This window comes from Chenopodium album, chromosome 8 (genome assembly GCF_948465745.1).
Source record: "Chenopodium album chromosome 8, dcCheAlbu1.1, whole genome shotgun sequence".
Taxonomy (NCBI): Eukaryota; Viridiplantae; Streptophyta; class Magnoliopsida; order Caryophyllales; family Amaranthaceae; genus Chenopodium; species Chenopodium album.
In genome coordinates, this window is record NC_137841.1 from 73,314,301 (window position 1) to 73,334,947 (window position 20,647).

General features: G+C 37.0%; 1 protein-coding gene across 1 annotated transcript; it reads right to left on the reverse strand.

Annotated features, from left to right (window-relative positions):
- Window positions 1–47: 47 nt before the first annotated feature.
- On the reverse strand, window positions 48–19,684 carry LOC145556610 (AP3-complex subunit beta-A-like). Its single transcript, XM_081618261.1, has 11 exons — window positions 19,261–19,684; window positions 18,680–18,756; window positions 17,694–17,943; window positions 16,680–17,306; window positions 16,065–16,238; window positions 15,141–15,267; window positions 14,939–15,048; window positions 14,168–14,368; window positions 3,098–4,101; window positions 1,570–1,839; window positions 48–759 (listed from the first exon to the last, which is right to left on the reverse strand). Exons 1-11 carry the CDS (start codon window positions 19,474–19,476, stop codon window positions 390–392), a joined length of 3,426 nt encoding a protein of 1,141 aa, XP_081474387.1. The 5' UTR covers window positions 19,477–19,684; the 3' UTR covers window positions 48–389.
- Between the last annotated feature and the right edge of the window lie 963 nt (window positions 19,685–20,647).

Below are 20,647 nucleotides of genomic sequence, written 5' to 3' on the forward strand. Positions count from 1 at the left end.
CTCTACCCAGTGTTCACTCGGCCACTAGAGGCGTCAAGGTTCTCAAGGGTAGTCAGCATGTACATAACTTCACCGTGATAACTGAATAAAGCATTGCAATGTACAGAAAGAACTGAATAAAGCATTGCAATGTACAGAAAGAACAATTCACACGTTGATTTCATTGATAAATTTTCCTTCTCGGAAAGTTTTACAGATACCTCAACTCATATACAGCCCACAGGCATGTCCAGCACTCTCTTTATAATAAATATGACCAAAAAAAAAAAAAAAAAAAAAAAAACAGAATTAGTTGAAGGGGTGAAAAGGAGTATGCAGAAAATGTTGTATGAAGGATAATGATATTAAAGAAAACATGGTAGCACAAGAAAGAAGCTCATCCACTTTTTTTATGAGCTGCTAGGCGAGGATTCAGTTAAGAAATTTACAACTCTATTCAACAGATTTAAGCCAAAAACAGTTTCTTCACAGTTGACCTTCACGGATATATTTAATGGTTCTGAGCAAGAACCTTCAACAGTAATGGTAATCAAGCAAGGAACAGAACTGCTTAATATCTCAGCACTGAATAGTAAGCACAAACCTGATGCATCATCAAGTTTAGAGGCCAATGGAAAATCCACAGATACGAGAAAAAGGTTTGCATTACTTAGCATCTTTAGTGCTATGCTCTCACATATTATAAGATACACATCCTTTGTCAAATAAGTGTCACTTTTGTCCTTGCTCAGCTCCACAATATGATCAGCAAAGGTGCACCTGAGACATAATAGTAAACATTAAATACCCGGGAAAAAATAAATAAATAAATAAAAATCGGTAAACACTGAGACAACAAATCAAGGACAAATAGCACCGAATCCAAGCAAAATAAGATAGCGACACACTTGCATCACATTAACTGATGAGTGACCCAGCCAAGCAAAAATATTATAGGGTTCATTGCCAATATGTGTATATATTTTAAGAAGATGGTCGCCCTTACATTATCATACATAAAATACACTATCCATAAGAGACGTCATTGCTTAGCTTTTTGACAGAAAGAAGTTACTCCAGTAGTCCATTACTAACTAAATTAAGGGCAGTTATTACAAAAATTCTCCGTCCTGATGATTTTTATATTTTTATTGAACAATAATCAATGCAATAATGAAATTATTTAAGAGCAAAGTCATCGTTTCTATATGTAGGCATCATGATGGCAAGATGAACTGGAGATTTTCGAACTTGAAAAGACAACATGATCATGGTTCTAATAGTCATACCACATGCAAATTGATTTTCCATTAGCCTAAATAAAAAGTGAAAGAGGAGACAGCATTGGGTCAAATTACGATCATGAATGTGACTATTCTTCCATCTGTACTCTGGCTTTTAATAAGCAACTTTTGATTAATTCATGGTTTAGGACAAGCTACAGTGTTTATAAAAAATAATAACATGAATTTCTATGTTGAGTACCACCCCTTAAGATGATTTTAATCATTTAAGCTAGTTGATCATCCACATTCAGCAAATAATCATGAACAAAACTAGAGTAAGAACAAAAATAATTAAGTGCCATACCTTCTCACATATTCAAACATGCCAGGCAACTGTGATTCCTTATTTCTAAATTCTGGAACATCCATTTTTAAGGGCTTTATAAAGTAGCCAATATCAGGCCGCAACTTGACAGGGTAATTCTTGCCATTGCACTGTAATGACAATTTTAGGGGTAGCAGATGATGATGAAACCGGACCTGAAGAACCCGTTTTATTATTTGACTTGGTCCAAGAGAATCGATTCCTTCCATTGGAACCAAAGTTGGAACGTCAACCTGAGCAGCAAATGACCTGAGATATCAAACCCTTTAATCAATCACTGCTTTTTTAAGTTTAAAAAAAAGGACTATAAGGAAGCTCTGGAAAAATCACAAAGGAACCAAATAACACAAAATGAACCATTCCACCCATCAAGTACTGCCACCTAGAATCTTCATATTTTTTTGAAAATCACAATGGAAACTAATGGCATCATGCACTCAAGTTAATGTCACAACATGAAAAATGTGATAGCATAACATTGTCTGAAAACTTCCTTTCTATATTAATGATAAAATAAAGTTCAGACAAATGCTATCTCAAAAGGAACCCACCAAAATAGCAGTGTGGAAAATGTGTCATTGTGTCAAAACATCAATCATCATAGTGCAGAGTAATGAAAAAAGAGCACTGCACATAATAATACCCCTAGAAACATCAAAACAAGACCTAAGCTACCCACTAATCAGAAAGAAGTATAGATTCTGGAAATCAATCCTCATGAATTCATGATCAAGAAATTCCTGAAAAAATCATTCACCTTTTTCTAAGTATCTTCCTCAAGTTCACTGTTTGCAAAATCTATTTGACCAAAAAGCACTATCCAAAGACAATTGTGTCCCAGACAGCTGAACCCCATAGCATTAACCTAAACTTGTTCCTCTATACTGGTACCTCCCGCATCCAACCTTTTTCCATCTATTTTTATTCTAGAGAGGTGTCAACTTTCGAAACATACATAGACGTGTCATGTGCAGTTGCCATTCCTTGATTGGGAAAGCATAACCCAGCAAACTACATCACAAGTAAGAAGCAAGGCACAACATACGGAGACATTTGATGCAAACCAATATTTCCAAAGCTGAAATATTAGAAGTAAACATTTAACTTCTTCAGCTGCACATTAAATGGACACGGGAAGTTCTTCATATGTTCTTACTAAACTTTGAGTAAGCATGCGAGACAGGACTCATAACATTCTCAGTGAAAATGATAGGAGTTCTGGCCTTCTGAGCATAATTTTTGAGAAATTTCACATCAACAAATTATAGTTTAAGCTTAACTGACAACTCAAATTTAGCAACAGAAAGCACCCACAGAATCCACAGGTTACAATGACAAATATTTTACAAGAGATGGGATATACTCATCATGTCAAGTACACACATCAGTTTCCTTATATCGTAGCTAATATATGTGTGTGAGTGAGAGAGAGAGAGAGAGAGAGATGCTCATATAAATAGTTAAGGATTTAAAAATTAAAAGTATATCTATGCATTTCAGTTAATACCTCTCTGCTGTCATAAATTCTTGTTCTGTCACATCTGGACCTCTGATGGGGTCTTGATCTACCAACATCACTTCTGAAATAGGCTCATCAGAGCAATTATGAAAAGTAACCTCCACACAAGTTAGCAATGGTGAGATGTCTGATATCTGAGAGGAAAATGAATAATCCACCTTCAACCCCTGACCACTCACAGTATCTAGAAGTGTATATGATTTAGGCTTGACCCGATTGCTGAGATCATCAATGGAGATTCTGGCAGATACCTGGATGGCATCACTTCCAGATGATTTCAGGTCCGACAAAACAGGCTGCTCGCCCAACCATGACTCTAAAGCCCTCCTAGATAAAATTTCCTCCACTCCAGATCCAGACGGGTCGTGAATAGTCTCAGCACTATTCTGCCCCTTAGATGAATAGTCCATGTCTGAAATCTGGATCAGTGGACCTGAATTATTATCAGCTTCACTTAGAGTTTGGCTCTCCTCACTGCCATAATTAGAAACCGAGGCACTATCTGAATACTGAGAGCTGAAATCAGATGCACTTCCTTCATCCAGAGAACCAGAATTTCTCTCAGAATCATCTGTTACATAGAAGTCCCCAGACTTTTCTGTTCCTTGGAGTACATCAGAGTCTTGGTCAAAATCGGCAAGAAGCAAGCTACAAGGTTTAGGGAGAGGCTCATAGCCTAGCGCAGCATGAAAAACTATTTGTGAAAGAGAGCCAGGAAGATAGAAACGGGAACTTATGGGTTCAGACAATGGTGACCCTTTAGGGAGCCCGAACATTTTTTCTGCAATGAGATAGACTGCCTCCTCTTTGGGTGAAACATAGTCTACATCATTATCATGAGAGCCCAGAAACGTTGACAGTATCTTTGATAAAACACGAGCTCGGTCACGGACATCATATTTCGTGTCATTCTTTGCCAATTCAAGAACATAAGTTACAAGTTTTTTAATTGTCAATTGATCTAGATCTTCCCCTTTGGCACCCAATAAGACCTGAATCAAAGGAAAAAGAAACCATTCAGTTATGATTTATACATTTATTGACAACACCAAGAACATGAATAGCAAGCTTATCCACCAACGAGAGCATAGAACAGCAACTGTGAATAGAAAATGCCAGAGTTTACATCACGTAAGGTATCGGAAAGGACCAAAACCCCTTTTTTGTGCCACATTCATAGGCATGCAATTGTCAAGTCATATAATCTGCAATTCACAGAGATTCACAAATTGTTTCCAAAAAAACTCCAACACTGTACCCTTGCTTCAAGGAACCGTACTTGCTGTTGATCCAATTAGTGTACGATACAACTCATACAAGTCAAAGAACCTTGCTTGTGGTCAGACACATGAAGCATATATGAGGATAAGAGCCATTACACTTTGATGCCATTGAAGGAATTGTGTCTTCGATAAGTGCAATTACTAGATATATCAAGGATCACTATTATGGAGATAATAAGTTCATTCTATTGGGGCGTCATCCTCTGTTGCTAGACTATGAGAGATGATCTTTGGGCTAGTCAAATAGTCCAAAGCCCTTTAGAATGGATCCTATAAGGTCACACACAAGGGTAATGGGCCTCATGAGCATTTAATTAGTCATAAGTATGATTGGGCTAAGTGTAGTTTGAGTGGGATTAGGAATTGGGCTTTGACTTAGACTATTATTTAGAGATATGATCTATAAATAATAGTCATGCCTAGGGTTGATCAAAAAAGTCACAATTAACATACGGTGAATTGTGAATCTAAGCAACCAACATCCAAAGCCCTCTCCCCTCTCAAACTCACGACCCTCTCTCTCCCCTCTCACCCACGGCCGGCCACCCTAGTGGTCCTCGTGGTGTTGCGCGGTGGTTCTTGGCTAGTTCGTTCATCTTCGTAGAAGGTCGATTGAAGAGTTCTCTCGCGACTAACTAGCATTAGTGGAGGTCTTAATCTGTGCCCGTGGACCAAGTAGAGGAATCACACTTGAGGTTCTTTATCTCCCTAGTTCTTGCTCGATCATCGGTGGAATCACGCTTCAAAGGTATAATTCTTACTTCTTTATGTGTTATGCATGAGATCCTTGGTTTGGTGCTATATGAATATGATTCATGTTAATTCCGCAATTAGTACCTATAATCTCCTACAGTGGTATCAGTTAGCCTCTTGCAATTACATATATTGAGTAATAATTCTTTGATAATCCACAATTTTAATTCAATTAGGAGGGAGAATAATTTAATTATGGGTCAATTGTTATTTTAAATGTGATTTAACAATATAGAATCATTAAAGGTGTTTAATTTGCTCCATATTAACCTTGAATTGATCCGAATTTTTGCCCTAATAGCTTCGAAAATTTCGAACCCCAAGAACCCTAATTTTGAAAATTTAAACCCTAATTTGTGAAATTTTGTGTTTAATTTTGATTTATTTCGATTGTAATATGTTTAAAGAATTTAATCTATTTGATTACATGTTAAAATTATGAATTTTCATGATCAAATTATTTAATTTAAGTGTTAAATTAAATTGGGGATTAATTTCATCAAGAACCCTAATTTCAAAATTGAATATGATTTAGTTTTGGAATTAATTGGACCACATAAAGTTTAATTTAATTTTACAAAATCTGTTTTGTTTTATTTAATTGAAAATAAAAAAAAATCAAAAAATAATAATTTCAGCAGCAGCAACCGCGGCTGGGTGGCGCTGCCACGGCGGCTGGCGCTGCCGGTGGTCCGGAGGGAGGGGCGGGGAGGGGCAGCAGCACAGGTCAGAATAGCAGCAACAGCAGCACCGTGCACCTGCAGCGCGGCACTGCTGCTGCTGCCCTGCGCCGCTGCCCAGCAGTGTACACCTTGCGGTGTACGGCCACCATGGCTGGCTTCGGCTGGCGACAACTTTTTTCAAAAAAAATTTATTTTATTTTATTTTGGATAAAATCAGATTTTCAAATTTTAAAAAGATAAGTTTTAATTTTGAAAAGATAATTAACAAGATTAAAGTTGTTAATTTTGTTAAGTTTGGATAATTATGGAGCAAAAGATTCTATTTGGATAATGATTGATTAAATAATGTGATTATCCCATAATTATTTATGGATAATAATTGATTTAAAATATATGATTGGTTAGTAATTAGGATAGAATTTCCTAAATTAATTAGGATAATCATGGAAAATAAATATGATTTATCTTCCATAATTCAAATAAGATTTTATTCTATCTCATACCTAAATTAAAATAAATGATATTTTATGATTGGTCATGAATAATATATGATATTATCTAATTACAGTAATTAATTATAATATGAGATATTTAGAAGCCATGTTTCCTTTATTGTGAACATTCGATGTTGTAGTTTAGGAAAGCATGATGAGGGATTTATTATATGGCACTTTATAATATATGATATTGTTTATTGCTATATATAGACTAGTATGGCCCATAGATTCTAAATACGATCTGCGCATCGTGATGTATTTTTGTAATCTAAATACGGTCTGCGTGCCGTTAAGTATTTTTGTAATTTATTTTATTTTATTTAAGTAGTAGATAGAATAGAATAGTATTACAGGTTGCAGTTGATCCAAAAGCCAATGAAGTGAAGGCCCAAAGGAGCAAGATGGATGAGATCCATGAAGGTTCAAGTGGGAGCGTTTTTGCTTTATTAGTTTCTTAGGATTAAGGGGCCATACTATGTCATGTTTTATTTATACATTAGTAGATTATGCATGTTTAGGTTTATTTATGTTGCTTGATGATGCGCTAGAGTTCACTAAATAATCACAACATAATAAATCTAGATCCCAGTAATATTGATGCAGCTTTTCCAATTAAAAACCCGACGAAACCTTCGATCGTTTATGATAGGTCGGCCCTTAGCACAGGTCATAATATATCTTGGGGAAGTGGGGGTAGGACCTCATTCTACACTTTTAATTGGTTATATTCAACAAGGTTACCTAAAGCGTTTAGAACCTTGAAGCAAAGGGTAATAATTAAACATGTGATGGTTAATTATTCAACCAAGAATTACAAGAGTTGTAATCAGTAAAGAGTTTACTCACCTTGAAAATGTAATAGTTGATGGCAGGGCCTCACTCTGGTTAATTATTGCACAAATAAAGGATCTTGGAATCATTTTATTCAATGGGGATCATTTAAAATTGAATAAAATGCTTTAAAGCTACCAATAAATTTTAAATTGATTATGGTACTTTAAATTTATTAAACATAATTATTGAATTTTGCCTCGTTTTGTTTTTGTTTGTAAATGAATAACTTATATGACAACACAGATTTACCAATGAAACTCAATTTAAGGCTAAATCTCAGAAACTACAGGGAATGGGAGGACGAATTGAGAAATGTTCTCACAAGCCACAAGCTTGAAGCTCGTCTGTATGTACCCATTGGGAACAAGTGTGCTCTAGGTCAAGATCCTGAAAGGCATGCGAAATTAGTTTCGGATGCACAGAGGGTCAGGAACCTAATACTGGAATCTATTCCAAACTGTTGGTATAATAGATTCAATCGGTATGAAGTGACCAACTTGTATCAATGTCTTCGTGCTATCTGTAGAGGTGGCATGGGGGCATTGGGTAGTGGAGGTGTCAACGATCCTAATGTAAGAGAGATCGTTAACTCGATCCCTCGGCTGACAGTTTAAGGTATGAGACTTACAAGATTCATGGTAAGATAATGGCAAAGAAACTCTTACCTGGTCAGTGAGTGAGGAACCATGTCAATGAATTGATTGATTTAATCAATCAAATGGATATCCTTGGGAAACCGATCGACGATGACTCCGCGCGTGACATTATCTTGTTCTCGCTCCATGATAGTTTTGATATAGTAAGACTTTCTCATAATGATGAGGGATCATCAGCAAATTTGATCAACATCTTACTTAACCATGCTGAAGAGTTCATGATAAGGAGAGAATGCCAATGCTTCTTTTGTGGTGGATGGCAAGTCCATACACCAGGGTGTCCCCATTACACACTAGTGAAAACAGAAGGTAAGAAGTTACTTGATGTTTTTGTAGTAGAGATTAATCTTACTTCATCTTCCACTTGGGTATTCGATACCGAATGTGGTGCTCATATCGTTAATGACGTGCAGGGCTTGAAAGGAAGTAGGAAGCTAGATCCAGGGGAAATAACACTTCGAGTAGGAAATGGAGCAAAAGTTGCTGCACTTGCTATTGGGAGTTACCATTTGAGACTTCCTTCTGGACTTATTTTAGTACTTAATAACTGTTATTACGTACCTAGCATTACTAAAAACATTATTTCAGTTCCAGTTTTAGATACTGAAGGTTTTTCATTTGAAATAAGAGACAAGCGTTGTTTTATTTCGAAAGAAAATATGTTATATGCTAATGCTAAGTTAATCAATGGCTTGTATATCTTAGAATATGCAACTCATGTCTACAATATAGATCATAAAAAGCAGAAAACAGATGGTTCAAACCCAACTTACCTATGGCATTGTAGGCTTGGTCATATTAACCAAAAGCGCGTCCAGAAATTACATAAGGATGGACTTCTCTCTTCTTTTGATTATGAATCATTTGAAAATTGTGAGTCATGCTTGCTTGGGAAAATGACTAAGTCACCCTTTACGGGTATAGGTGAAAGAGCTAGTGACCTTTTGGGACTCATACATACAGATGTGTGTGGACCAATGAGTTCAAAAGCTAGGGGTGGGTTTAGTTACTTCATTACTTTCACCGATGATTTAAGTAGATTTGGTTACATTTACTTAATGAAGAACAAGTCGGAAGCCTTTGAAAAGTTCAAAGAATTCCAGAATGAAGTACAAAACCAACTTGGGAAAACAATTAAGGCATTACGATCTGATCGTGGTGGCGAATATTTGACCCAAGAATTTGATGAACATCTGATTAATTGTGGAATACTTTCACAATTAACCCCTCCAGGGACACCTCAGTTAAATGGTGTGTCAGAAAGGAGAAATAGGACTCTACTAGATATGGTTCGGTCTATGATGAGCTTTACTGATCTTCACATATCATTTTGGGGATATGCATTAGAGGCAGCTTCCAGAGTACTAAACAGAAGCCCGTCCAAAGCAGTTGAGAAGACACCATATGAGTTATGGAATGGAAGAGTTCCAAATTTGTCTTATCTCAAGGTTAGGGGATGTGAAGCCTATGTAAAACGTTTACAAAGCGATAAACTACACCCTAAATCAGACAAATGTTTCTTCGTGGGTTATCCTAAAGAAACAAGAGGGTTTTACTTCTACAATCGCGAAGATAACAAAGTGTTTGTTGCTCGCGATGGTGTCTTTCTAGAAAAGGAATTCCTCTCTAGAAAGCCAAGTGGGAGAAAAGTGGTTCTCGAAGAAATTCGAGACGAGCAACAAATGGATGTGGATAACACCACGTCAGAGGCGAGGGCGCATGAGACGATTAATCATGCGTCGGAGCAAGCTAATTCCACTAGCGAGACTCCTATCGTCCCACTTGAATCTAATTCATGCAAAAATCTTCAAAGAGTTGGAGAGAAAATTTCTACTGTTGCTCCTACCCCACGTAGGTCTGCCAGAATCAGAAACAAACAGTTTGTTGAGGTTCTGTTAACTGAGGATTCTGAAATCTTCCTATTGGAGAATGAGGAACCCACAACCTACAAGCAAGCTTTGGTGAGCCCCAACTCAGATAAATGGCTTGAGGCCATGAAATCCGAAATGGAATCGATGTCTGAAAATAAAGTGTGGACCCTAGTAGACTTGCCTAATGGGTTAAAACCCATTGGTTGCAAATGGGTCTACAAGATTAAAACAGACAAGGATGGAAATGCCTACATCCATAAAGCAAGACTGGTTGCAAAAGGGTACAGACAGATTCATGGTATTGACTATGATGAAACCTTTTCCCCAGTAGCAATGCTTAAGTCCATTCGGATTCTTCTAGCGATTGCTGCATTTTTCGATTACGAAATTTGGCAGATGGATGTCAAAACCGCCATCTTGAATGGGTTCTTGACGGAGGAAGTGTACATGACACAACATGAGGGTTTTGAAGATCCAGAAAATCCTAGAAAGGTATGCAAGCTTGAGAAATCCATTTATGGATTGAAGCAGGCATCCAGGAGTTGGAATCTTCGTTTTGATGAAGCGATCAAAAGGTTTGATTTTATCAAAAGTGAAGAGGAACCTTGTGTATACAAGAAGTCTAGTGGGAGCAGCGTAGTTTTCTTAGTCTTGTATGTGGATGACATACTACTCATGGGAAATGACATACCAATGCTTGAGTCAGTCAAGGAATGGTTAAAGAGTTGTTTTTCCATGAAAGACTTGGGTGACGCCGAGTACATTTTGGGAATCAAGATCCATAGAGACAGGTCTCGAAGGATGATTGGACTAAGTCAAGAGACTTATATTGATAAGGTTCTTGACAGGTTTGAGATGACAAACTCCAAGAGAGGTTTTCTCCCCATGTCCCATGGCATTACGCTCAGTAAATCTCAATGCCCGGTTATGCCAGATGAGATGAGACGTATGGCTATCATTCCTTATGCTTCTGCAATAGGATCGATTATGTACGCCATGATTTGTACAAGGCCAGATGTTGCATATGCTCTAAGCATGTGCAGCAGGTTTCAAGCAAATCCAAGTGAAGCACACTGGACAGCTGCCAAGAATATCCTTAAGTACTTAGAGAAGGACGAAAGGAATGTTTCTAGTGTATGGTGGCGAAGATGAGTTGGTTGTCAAAGGTTATACGGATGCGAGTTTCCAAACAGACAGGGATGACTTCAGATCTCAATCTGGATACATTTTCTATCTGAATGGAGGAGCAGTGAGCTGGAAGAGTTCGAAGCAAAGCACTGTCGCAGACTCTACGACAGAATCAGAGTATTTGGCTGCTGTTGAAGCAGCTAAGGAAGCAGTTTGGATAAAGAAGTTCCTAACTGAGGAGATCGTACTAAGTGCTCAAAAGGGAATCGAGGTATACTGTGACAATAATGGCGCCATTGCTCAATCAAAGGAAGCTAGGTCACATTTCAAATCCAAACATGTAGAGAGGAAGTTTCACCTCATTCGAGAGATCGTTGACAGAGGAGATGTCAAGATGAGCAAAATTCATACGGATGAGAACATTGTTGATCCGCTTACTAAACCCCTTCCATTGCCTAAGCATGAGAAGCATACTAGTGCAACTGGATTGAAGCGAATGATGTAATTAGAAGTTGTTATTTGTTTTTGAGAAAAATAAGTTACATATGTAATACATTCATTTGCAGAATTATGTTTAATCAGAAATTCTATTATTTCTCTTATTTAATTGTGGTTTTAATATTAAATAAAATGTCCAAAATAATTATGAATTGATGGGCTAACTAGGTTGATGACCTTTTGAATGAAACCCCACAGGTGAACAAAATTCATACATTATTTAAGTTCCTAGTTCGAAGTCATTAAACTGGACATAAATGATTTCGATTTGGACTAGCATGTTAAGATTGATTGGATAGCGCAGTTTCATGGGCTATAGGAGCGTAGTGATGCTCGGTCAATCACATGGATATGCATGAATGATGCATGATCGAACTATAGACCTACTTTGAAGTTCAAGTATAGAGCTTCCGGATATATTAGTGGATTCCTTTGACATGAGTGGAACATTGATCTCATTCAATGGATGATATAACTGTGGTACATTCAAACGACTTCCCTTAACTGGAGATTATAAAGGGTGTTTCCTGGTTATTTCAGAAGTTGAGTGGGAGCTTTGATTGCCACAAGATTGGATAGAGTCTTCCTATTTCATTAGGAGTGTGTCTTATTTTGGCCTCTTGAAGAGGGAGAATTCAGAAAATGCATGGCCGTGCTCAAATGTGTCACATAGTAACCATTTGTTTTGTAATTCTAACTCAGATTTCAGGAAATGATTTGTAGATTAATAATGATTACATAAGATGCAATCATATTATCAAATCGACACAAAATGACTTAAGGAATTTGAATATTGATTGAAGGAATTGTGTCTTCGATAAGTGCAATTACTAGATATATCAAGGATCACTATTATGGAGATAATAAGTTCATTCTATTGGGACGTCATCCTCTGTTGCTAGACTATGAGAGATGATCTTTGGGCAAGTCAAATAGTCCAAAGCCCTTTAGAATGGATCCTATAAGGTCACACACAAGGGTAATGGGTTAAGCAAGTTAGAGGCCCATTAATGGGCCTCATGAGCATTTAATTAGTCATAAGTATGATTGGGCTAAGTGTAGTTTGAGTGGGATTAGGAATTGGGCTTTGACTTGGACTATTATTTAGAGATATGATCTATAAATAATAGTCATGCCTAGGGTTGATAAAAAAAAGTCACAATTAACATACAGTGAATTGTGAATCTAAGCAACCAACATCCAAAGCCCTCTCCCCTCTCAAACTCACGGCCCTCTCTCTCCCCTCTCACCCACGGCCGGCCACCCTAGTGGTCCTCGTGGTGTTGCGCAGTGGTTCTTGGCTAGTTCGTTGTTCATTCATCTCCGTAGAAGGTCGATTGAAGAGTTCTCTCGCGACTAACTAGCATTAGTGGAGGTCTTAATCTGTGCCCGTGGACCAAGTAGAGGAATCACACTTGAGGTTCTTTATCTCCCTAGTTCTTGCTCGATCACCGGTGGAATCACGCTTCAAAGGTATAATTCTTACTTCTTTATGTGTTATGCATGAGATCCTTGGTTTGGTGCTATATGAATATGATTCATGTTAATTCCGCAATTAGTACTTATAATCTCCTATAGCCATGTCTGTCCATAAATCATGGCCAATCACAAATATCAGTAATAAAATACATATTTAGGGTTATATTGAATAACTCTGGGTTTATAAATTGAAAAGTTGATAGACGATAATGAAGATATTACATTTGGGCTTTTATTCTCCTTAGATAAGCGGCCCAAATGGTAATCTCATTGAGTTATTTGGTTCACTTTACTTTTTTTTCACAAAATAAGTTGCATAACTTTGAGCCACTTACATATTATCCGTTCTTTCTCACAGAATTCTTTTTATATTTCTGATCCATAAACAAAACTAAAAACAACGCAGGAGCAATGTATGTAGTTATTCAAAGTATGACTACTTTCTCATATTTTCCTACTATACAAAAACAAAACAGTCTATTACATAGAAGTACAAATAGGAGGGTAGACAAAGACAAACATAAACCATAGGAATACACATTTGGGCCTTGCCAAGATCTGGGGAATGGAGTGAAAAATCAATGGTGTAAAAAATTTCAGCTTGCACTCTTTGCCTGAATTCAGGTTAACCTTTTGGGCCCTTAACATTTTCTCCTCAAAGGAGAGTAATACATTACCCACACAGCACCAAGAATTATTGTTACCCGATTAATTTTTCTCACCACTTTCCAATTCCACTTGCCTCCTCTCTCTGTTTCATTTACAGGCTCTTTAACTCTCTCTCCTCACCACCACCTCTCTCCTTTCTCTTTCTCCCTCTTTCCCTTCCATATGCATGAGATTGCAATCCTCCAAGTACACAAGTATCTACTTTCAGATCTGGTTTGTACTATAATTTTTAATCTTAAGTTATTCATCAATTTTGATTTTCAAGTATAAACCAAGTTATGTTGTTTCATGAAAAAGTATCATTTTTTATTTTTGGTAAATTATTGTTGAATTAATACTGTAATTGGTTATAAAATTAACTAAAAATCTGTGTGTTGCACGGGACTTAAGCTAGCTTCAAGCATTAACAAATAAACGGGAACAAATTGATTAAATGTTCTGCTCCATTTGAATCCTCTTATTCTTCAAACAAAGTACACATTTCTCATAGTGATGAATTGGATACCTGGGCATGCAGTTATGCCCCCATACCCAATCGATCCATAGCCAAAATTTGATTAACATTGCGAAGGTAAAACATTTAGTGATCACTACAGATATAATTTGGCATGAAAGCATCGATTACAGACATTAATGACAGGCAAAAAGGCAATAAACAGTGAATTGTTAGAGTGAGAAGAGCCTAGGAATAGTAGATATTGACTTACCTTAGTAGCAGTATTAAGTATTTGAAGCTTTGTTTCAGTAGCTTCTGTAGTGAAGCAATGAGCAAGATATCTGAGTAATGAGGTTAACATCAAAGGAACTCTGTCTCCTAAAGAGTTGTATTCACCAACCATCCATATAATTATTGCTCGTGCTGCAGGCACCTTAACTGAATCCAAACTTCGAACCAATTGAATAATAACCTAAATGTCAAAGATTGAGATTTAAAAACATCAAGCACATGTAAAGTGGCAAAATCATTTCAAAAGAGCAATAAAGAGTAATCATTCTCTGACTTATTAAGTAGTCTTGAAACAGGATGATAAGGAATCCTCGTCGGCAACAAAAGGCATTTCAACCAGATGTCCGGAAAAAATTCTGAACTTCCAAGTTCCAAAATTTATCGAAAGCAAAAGAAAACCACCTTCAAGCTATGATCAGAAGATTCACTTTAAAGAATAGTAATCAAAGATCTTCAGAAATATGCTTTGTTTACGTAGTAATATTGAAACTATCCCCACAACCCCACCAAGCGATAATCAGTATCAAGCGAGGTCCTACAGGCTACAAGCAAAAATAAACCTTGTGGAGTTCAATGACAATTTCATATTACGAGTATAGCACAATCTATTATTTTCAAAACTTTCACAAAACAGTATCCTAAATTCGAGGGTTTATTCACAGAAACCTTGTATTTCAAGTGTTCCCAACGTGAGAAAAAGAGAGAGAAAATGACAATTTGAACTGGAAATGATTAGCTGAAGCAAAACTACCTTTTCATGACTAGGTGGATCTTGACTTATGATGGCTTTAATAGACATCACTGCTTGGATCAAAATTCCAGCTTCCTCATCCAAAGCATTATTCTCACTCGTCAAGAATTCTGCGACGTATTTTATTTATTAATAAATTCAATGATCTTGTACTAGAGTTTAATAATTAAAAAAAATAAAGAGAATGCTTAAAAAAGCACACCCATTTTGGTAAGTGACAAGAGTCCTTCCAAGCATATATTAGAAAGTTTTGGGAGACGTTGAGCACATAAACCAATAGCAGCAACTGTATCAGCGGCAAATCTTCTGTCTGGATCTTTAATGTAATCCTATCAGCAAGAAAATGACAGTTAACAGAATATACAATGAGAAAAGCCACGACCATGGAGACTCTTGACCTTAAACTAAGAAATTTATTAAGGAAAGAACAATATTAACTACATGCAGTCTACTGTATGATCAGTAGAGAATCAAATACCAAACAAAGATAATCCTCCAAATTGACTTTTCTGACCTCAAAAAAAACCATAGTTAACCAACACGAGCATTAAGTTCCAGAATTGACAAAAAGTTAAGGCTACTTTCAGTTTTCAATTGTTCAGGATCAACAACAAAATATCAATCCATATAAAACATTAAATTAGCTTCTGCACAGGTAGCAATATTTCTGAAGGGGGTTTGCATATAATTACTTGGTTGAGTTGGTTCTATACAAAGGTTGACAAGCAAGAAGAGCCTCCTGTTCTAAGCTTATTCTTTTTTCCTGAACATAGGTTAGATTTGTCTCAATGTTAAGTTCAAGATAATAACATTCATTTTTATAATACGTTTTTTATTGGTATTGATGGCTTGATGCTCAAATGTACGCATTAAAAATTGTGCAAAAAACAAATAATAACAACTTAAAGAAATGGAGGGAGTATGTCTCAAGCAACTAAAGTGGTCATTACCTCCACATGATTAAAACATCAAATTGAGAGTATTGTCCTACTGAGAAACAAGTCGCATAATAATTAAAAGTGGGTAAACAACATCAACACATCACATTATTATAGCTACCCTTGCATAAATGCATAGTGAAAATAAAGATGTTCATAAAAAGGGAAAGAGAGAAAGAGATGAGTACCTGAAATTCTTGAAAAATGCAAGGAATTGAAGAATCCGTAGCAATCAAAGAGAGAATATCAAGCTTTAGAGCTTTTATCTGGTATGTTTCTGAAGTTGACATGAAGAAATCTTCATAATAGTCGGCAAAAAGTGAAGGCATGACTTTAGCAAAAACTTGAATATTACAGAGAACCTAAACAAGCCAAGCATATGGAAAAATCAGTGGCATCATCTCAATGCACTATGCACCACACAAGTAAAGAAACTCTACTAATTAATTTCATGACCACATCTAGCCAGAGAAACCAAAAAAAATATCCATTTCTAATCTGACATGCTCCAGAGACTCTAAGAAAGATGCAAGCCTGACTGAGATCAAAATTATCACCAAACAAATACTACAACAAGATTACCACATTAAAGATGAGGTAACATAATTGCATAAGACAGATCAATTGCTTAACAAAAGGTTTTTTTCTGAAAATAATTGTCCTGTGGGGGAGCAAATATAAATACAAGTAGGCAACAGCAGGTGATTGGACATATTTTACAAAAGCAGATAATGACAACAGTGACTCTAGGACATATTGCAGAAACAATGGAGAGTAAAAGGATTAAGAATAGAGAAACCAACCACATATTTTGAAGCGCGTGATGATCTCAATACAAACAACAATGGTTTTACAATTTTGTTTACACTATCCTTTGGTGCCATGATCCAGTGCACTCCAGCAGCTGCAAGTACTACAGCACTGTTCTGACTCCATAGAAGGGGTGATGTACACTTCAGAAGCATCTTCAGGTCATCATTTGTTACAGCAGAAGTAAGGGATACATCATCTATGTTAAAAAGCCTCCTTTTCTCAAAACTCGATCGTGATAGGTATTCATCAGAACCTTCAGTGTACGACCTGGCAACCAAGTCCACTAACTCTGGCTGACAGCTTCCATAGCTTAAGTCATGGCTGTCTAGTAAGTGAATGTCTGCATTTGGACCAACCTTCTCACAGCTGTTAGTTCCAGTAACACAGGGAGAATACAGCACAGATTCTTTTGCAAGGCCATGCCTTGCAATCACATAGCGCAACAGAATTCCAATCAAGATTATTTGACCCCATTCTTCTACATCAGGGAGAATCTCACAGAGTCTTTTATAATTTCTTGCAATAAGAGGTAAGTTGCTTGGACATATTGAACTAAATGAAGCAGCAGCAGCTCCAACTATTCCAGGTGAATGATCATTTAGTAATATACCAATAATCTGCAGAAGAAACACTCATTACACAAATATAAATAAACAGCCAAATAAATTAACAGAGCTGGTTTACAAGGATAACTAAAGAGTAAGACAGGGTGGCAAATTCCTTTGACACATCGAGTGTAAAAGTGGAACCTCTACATGAAAAAGATTAATAAAGAAAAGAAATTAAGAGAGAGAGAGATATAGACACTTGAGAGGCAGAAACTATAGATGGGGTGTCCAATTCCAAGAGTATGAATTCAGACTGTAAGAAAGTATTCAAAAAATTTTGGAGGTGCTGGGCTAGGATCTTTCCCTACAAGCATGTCAGAGACATATTGCGACATATAATCCAGATTACCTCACATGAGTATCTACACATCATATTATGGCTTTCATATAAAATACCTCTTCAATTGCAGAAGCATTTTCTTCAAGCCGCAAATCATTCAATTTCGGAAGAGCATTGGCTGCACATCTCCTAACATAGACAGATGGATCTCTGGCACATTTGTTTATAGCAGCTAAAACAAGAGGTGCAATTACATGTAGACGGATGCCTGCCATGGTACGGAGAGCCCATGCACGTACCAAAGGGTTGGTATCCCCTAAGTCCTTCTGGAAACAATTAATTGATAATAATGCTTCATTTGGTCGCCTGGAAGACAATTGTCAGTATATATCAATAAGTATGAGAGGAAGAGTACAAGTTTAAGGATATGATTAACCCATTAACCTTATGATATCTATCCTTAAATCTACATTGCTACAGAAGACATCCTAAACCAAGTACAAAAGATTGTGTACCTACGGCTGGGAAATGGAGCTGTGGGTCAATAAAGATTTGTACGAGTATAGTTACTATGTATAGACTATAGTTACTATGTATGCTCAAAAGAAAGCAGTCCTCTTGTTTCCTCACTGGTGATTTAATAAACACTTGGAGATGAGGATTTAAATGTCCTTTAACAATAAAATTTAAGATATGAGCAAAGTTAGGAATGAAAAGTTCTCACCCAACAAATCAGTTTTGCATTAAAACTTGATTAAATTATAACACTCATTGAATCTTTTCACCTTTGTTGAGAAGCAACTGTTAAACGAAATTCATCTAGAAGAATGCTATAAGTATCCATCAAGGCATCAACAGTCAAGATGAGTCAATAGCATGTAAAAATGTTGACATAGTGCAACTAATACATAAGCTTTATTCCCTAGTTACCTAAGACTACTAGTTGCTGTCCCTTACAAAAGACAGTGCCAGTTCTGTATTCCACGGACACAAATGCAATAATCAAGAGAGAAAGTAATAAAGCTATAAAGCTTAACAAATAACTCTAAATGGACTTTTCCAAGAGATGTAGGAACATTAATTATTACTTAAGAAAGCATACTTTTCAGCGTAATGCAGCAGGTATACATAAACCAGCTTCTTAACTTCCAATGAATGTGATGCTACATTCTTCACAACCTGAACACAAAACAAACACAAGCATGTCCTAATAAATATAACTGATCATAAAGCCAAATGAAACCTTTCAGCAAAACGCGCTTCCTCAAGAAACCAAAAAGAGAGGCATAACATGATCAACATAGTTCTAACATAAAAATCAAATGAGCGAACAAGTCCACTGGGCTCTACATTTGCTTACAACATAACAACAGCATCTACATCAATATTCAACAATGTAGGACCAATTCGCTGTTACAGTTAAACAGACAACACGTATGGAAACAAATAATGGAGTATGATCTGCATTCAAGCTAACTCTTCTTCTAGTGATAGATCAGTCAATTCATCCAATACAATTCAAACATGAGCAAAAATAATATGCATTTAATCTAATTACTCTTCTCGTATTAAATTGAGCTTACAGAAACAAGCATAAATCACTCAAATCCAATCTCAACTTCAAATTAAGCTCAATCAACATAAAATTAATGCAATAACATGAAATTAAACTGGAAATTCAACCTGAGGGAAGAAATTGGAGACATCAAAGCCTTGAGCAATGAGAGCAAGAAGACGTTTAAGCGCTTCGCACTTTTCGGAGTCGAATTTGCTATCGAGAAGAGGAGCGATGCTGACATCTTCGGGATCATCGTAGAGGTGAGCGTCGGTACCGATCCGAAACACCATTGTCGACGCTTTGCTGAATGATTCGGCGGTTGCTCCGAATTGCGGGAACATTTCTCTGCAATTGATCGATTTTTGAGTGATTTCTAGGGTTCTTGAAATTTGGAAGTGAATTTTCAGAGAAAAAAGGGGAGAAATGGCGGGGGAGGAGAGAGATTGAAGAATGAAGAACCGGCTCTTTTCGAACGTGATAGCCCGGCCTACAACGGTTTTGATCAGTACTCCAGAAGTCCAGAGTGATTAATTAGACAATTGTGGTTTTAGAAAGGCTCTCGAGATGGCTTATTGCTTGTGTTATGGCTCGCGTTATCTTTATTGATTATTTAGACGATGTTGATATATTGTAGTAATCTCGGATTTACCTCTTAATTTTTCAAAATATTAAAAATAAATTATAAAATTGATGATATATATAATAATTAACATAATTGTTTTTTTTTTTAAATATTAATATAATTGGACATGTGAGATTTATATTTTGATGAACATGAAAGAGAATGGAATGATGGTTTATAGAGGATAAATGGAATGGAATGGAATGGACAAAGGAAAAGAAAGAGAATGGAATGATTCCCTAAAATTTAGTTAGTTGTTTGTTTTGAAACACTACCCACCTTCTCCGACCACTCAACCACCACATCGCCCCAAAATTTCTTCACCTTTCCCACCTACTCCAGCACCACCCAGCCACTGCTTACTGACGTTCACCGCACCTCCCCCACTCATCTCCGCCCTCCCCTCCCCCCCGAAAAGCCAAACCCTTCTCCCACCACCGCGAAAAACCTAAAAAAATTGCACCTCCGCCTTCGCGGTGGTGGGAGACGGGTTACGGGGGAGGGTTTGGCTTTTTGGGGGGAGGGGAAGGTGGTAGTGAGACGGTGCAGTTTTTCCGGTGGTATGGTGGTGTGTTGGTGACTAGGGAATGAGAATAGAAATACCTTTGGGGATGGGAATCCCTTGGATCGGATTCGAGTCGAATGTGGCTAAATCCGAATCCGATCCGTTTAGTAAGCGGACCCTGGACTCGGATTCGAATCCGAGTCGGAATCCAATCCGACTCGTGATTCTCGGATCCGAATCCAGTTCGTTTATACGGACCTCTGAAATGATCGTCGTATACCTATAATTGTTTGTACTGTCATATACCTACAAAACAAGCAAATAATTGTCCAAAGTTATAGAGCATATGCTTATACTCTCGGATTCAGACTCGGATCGGACTCCG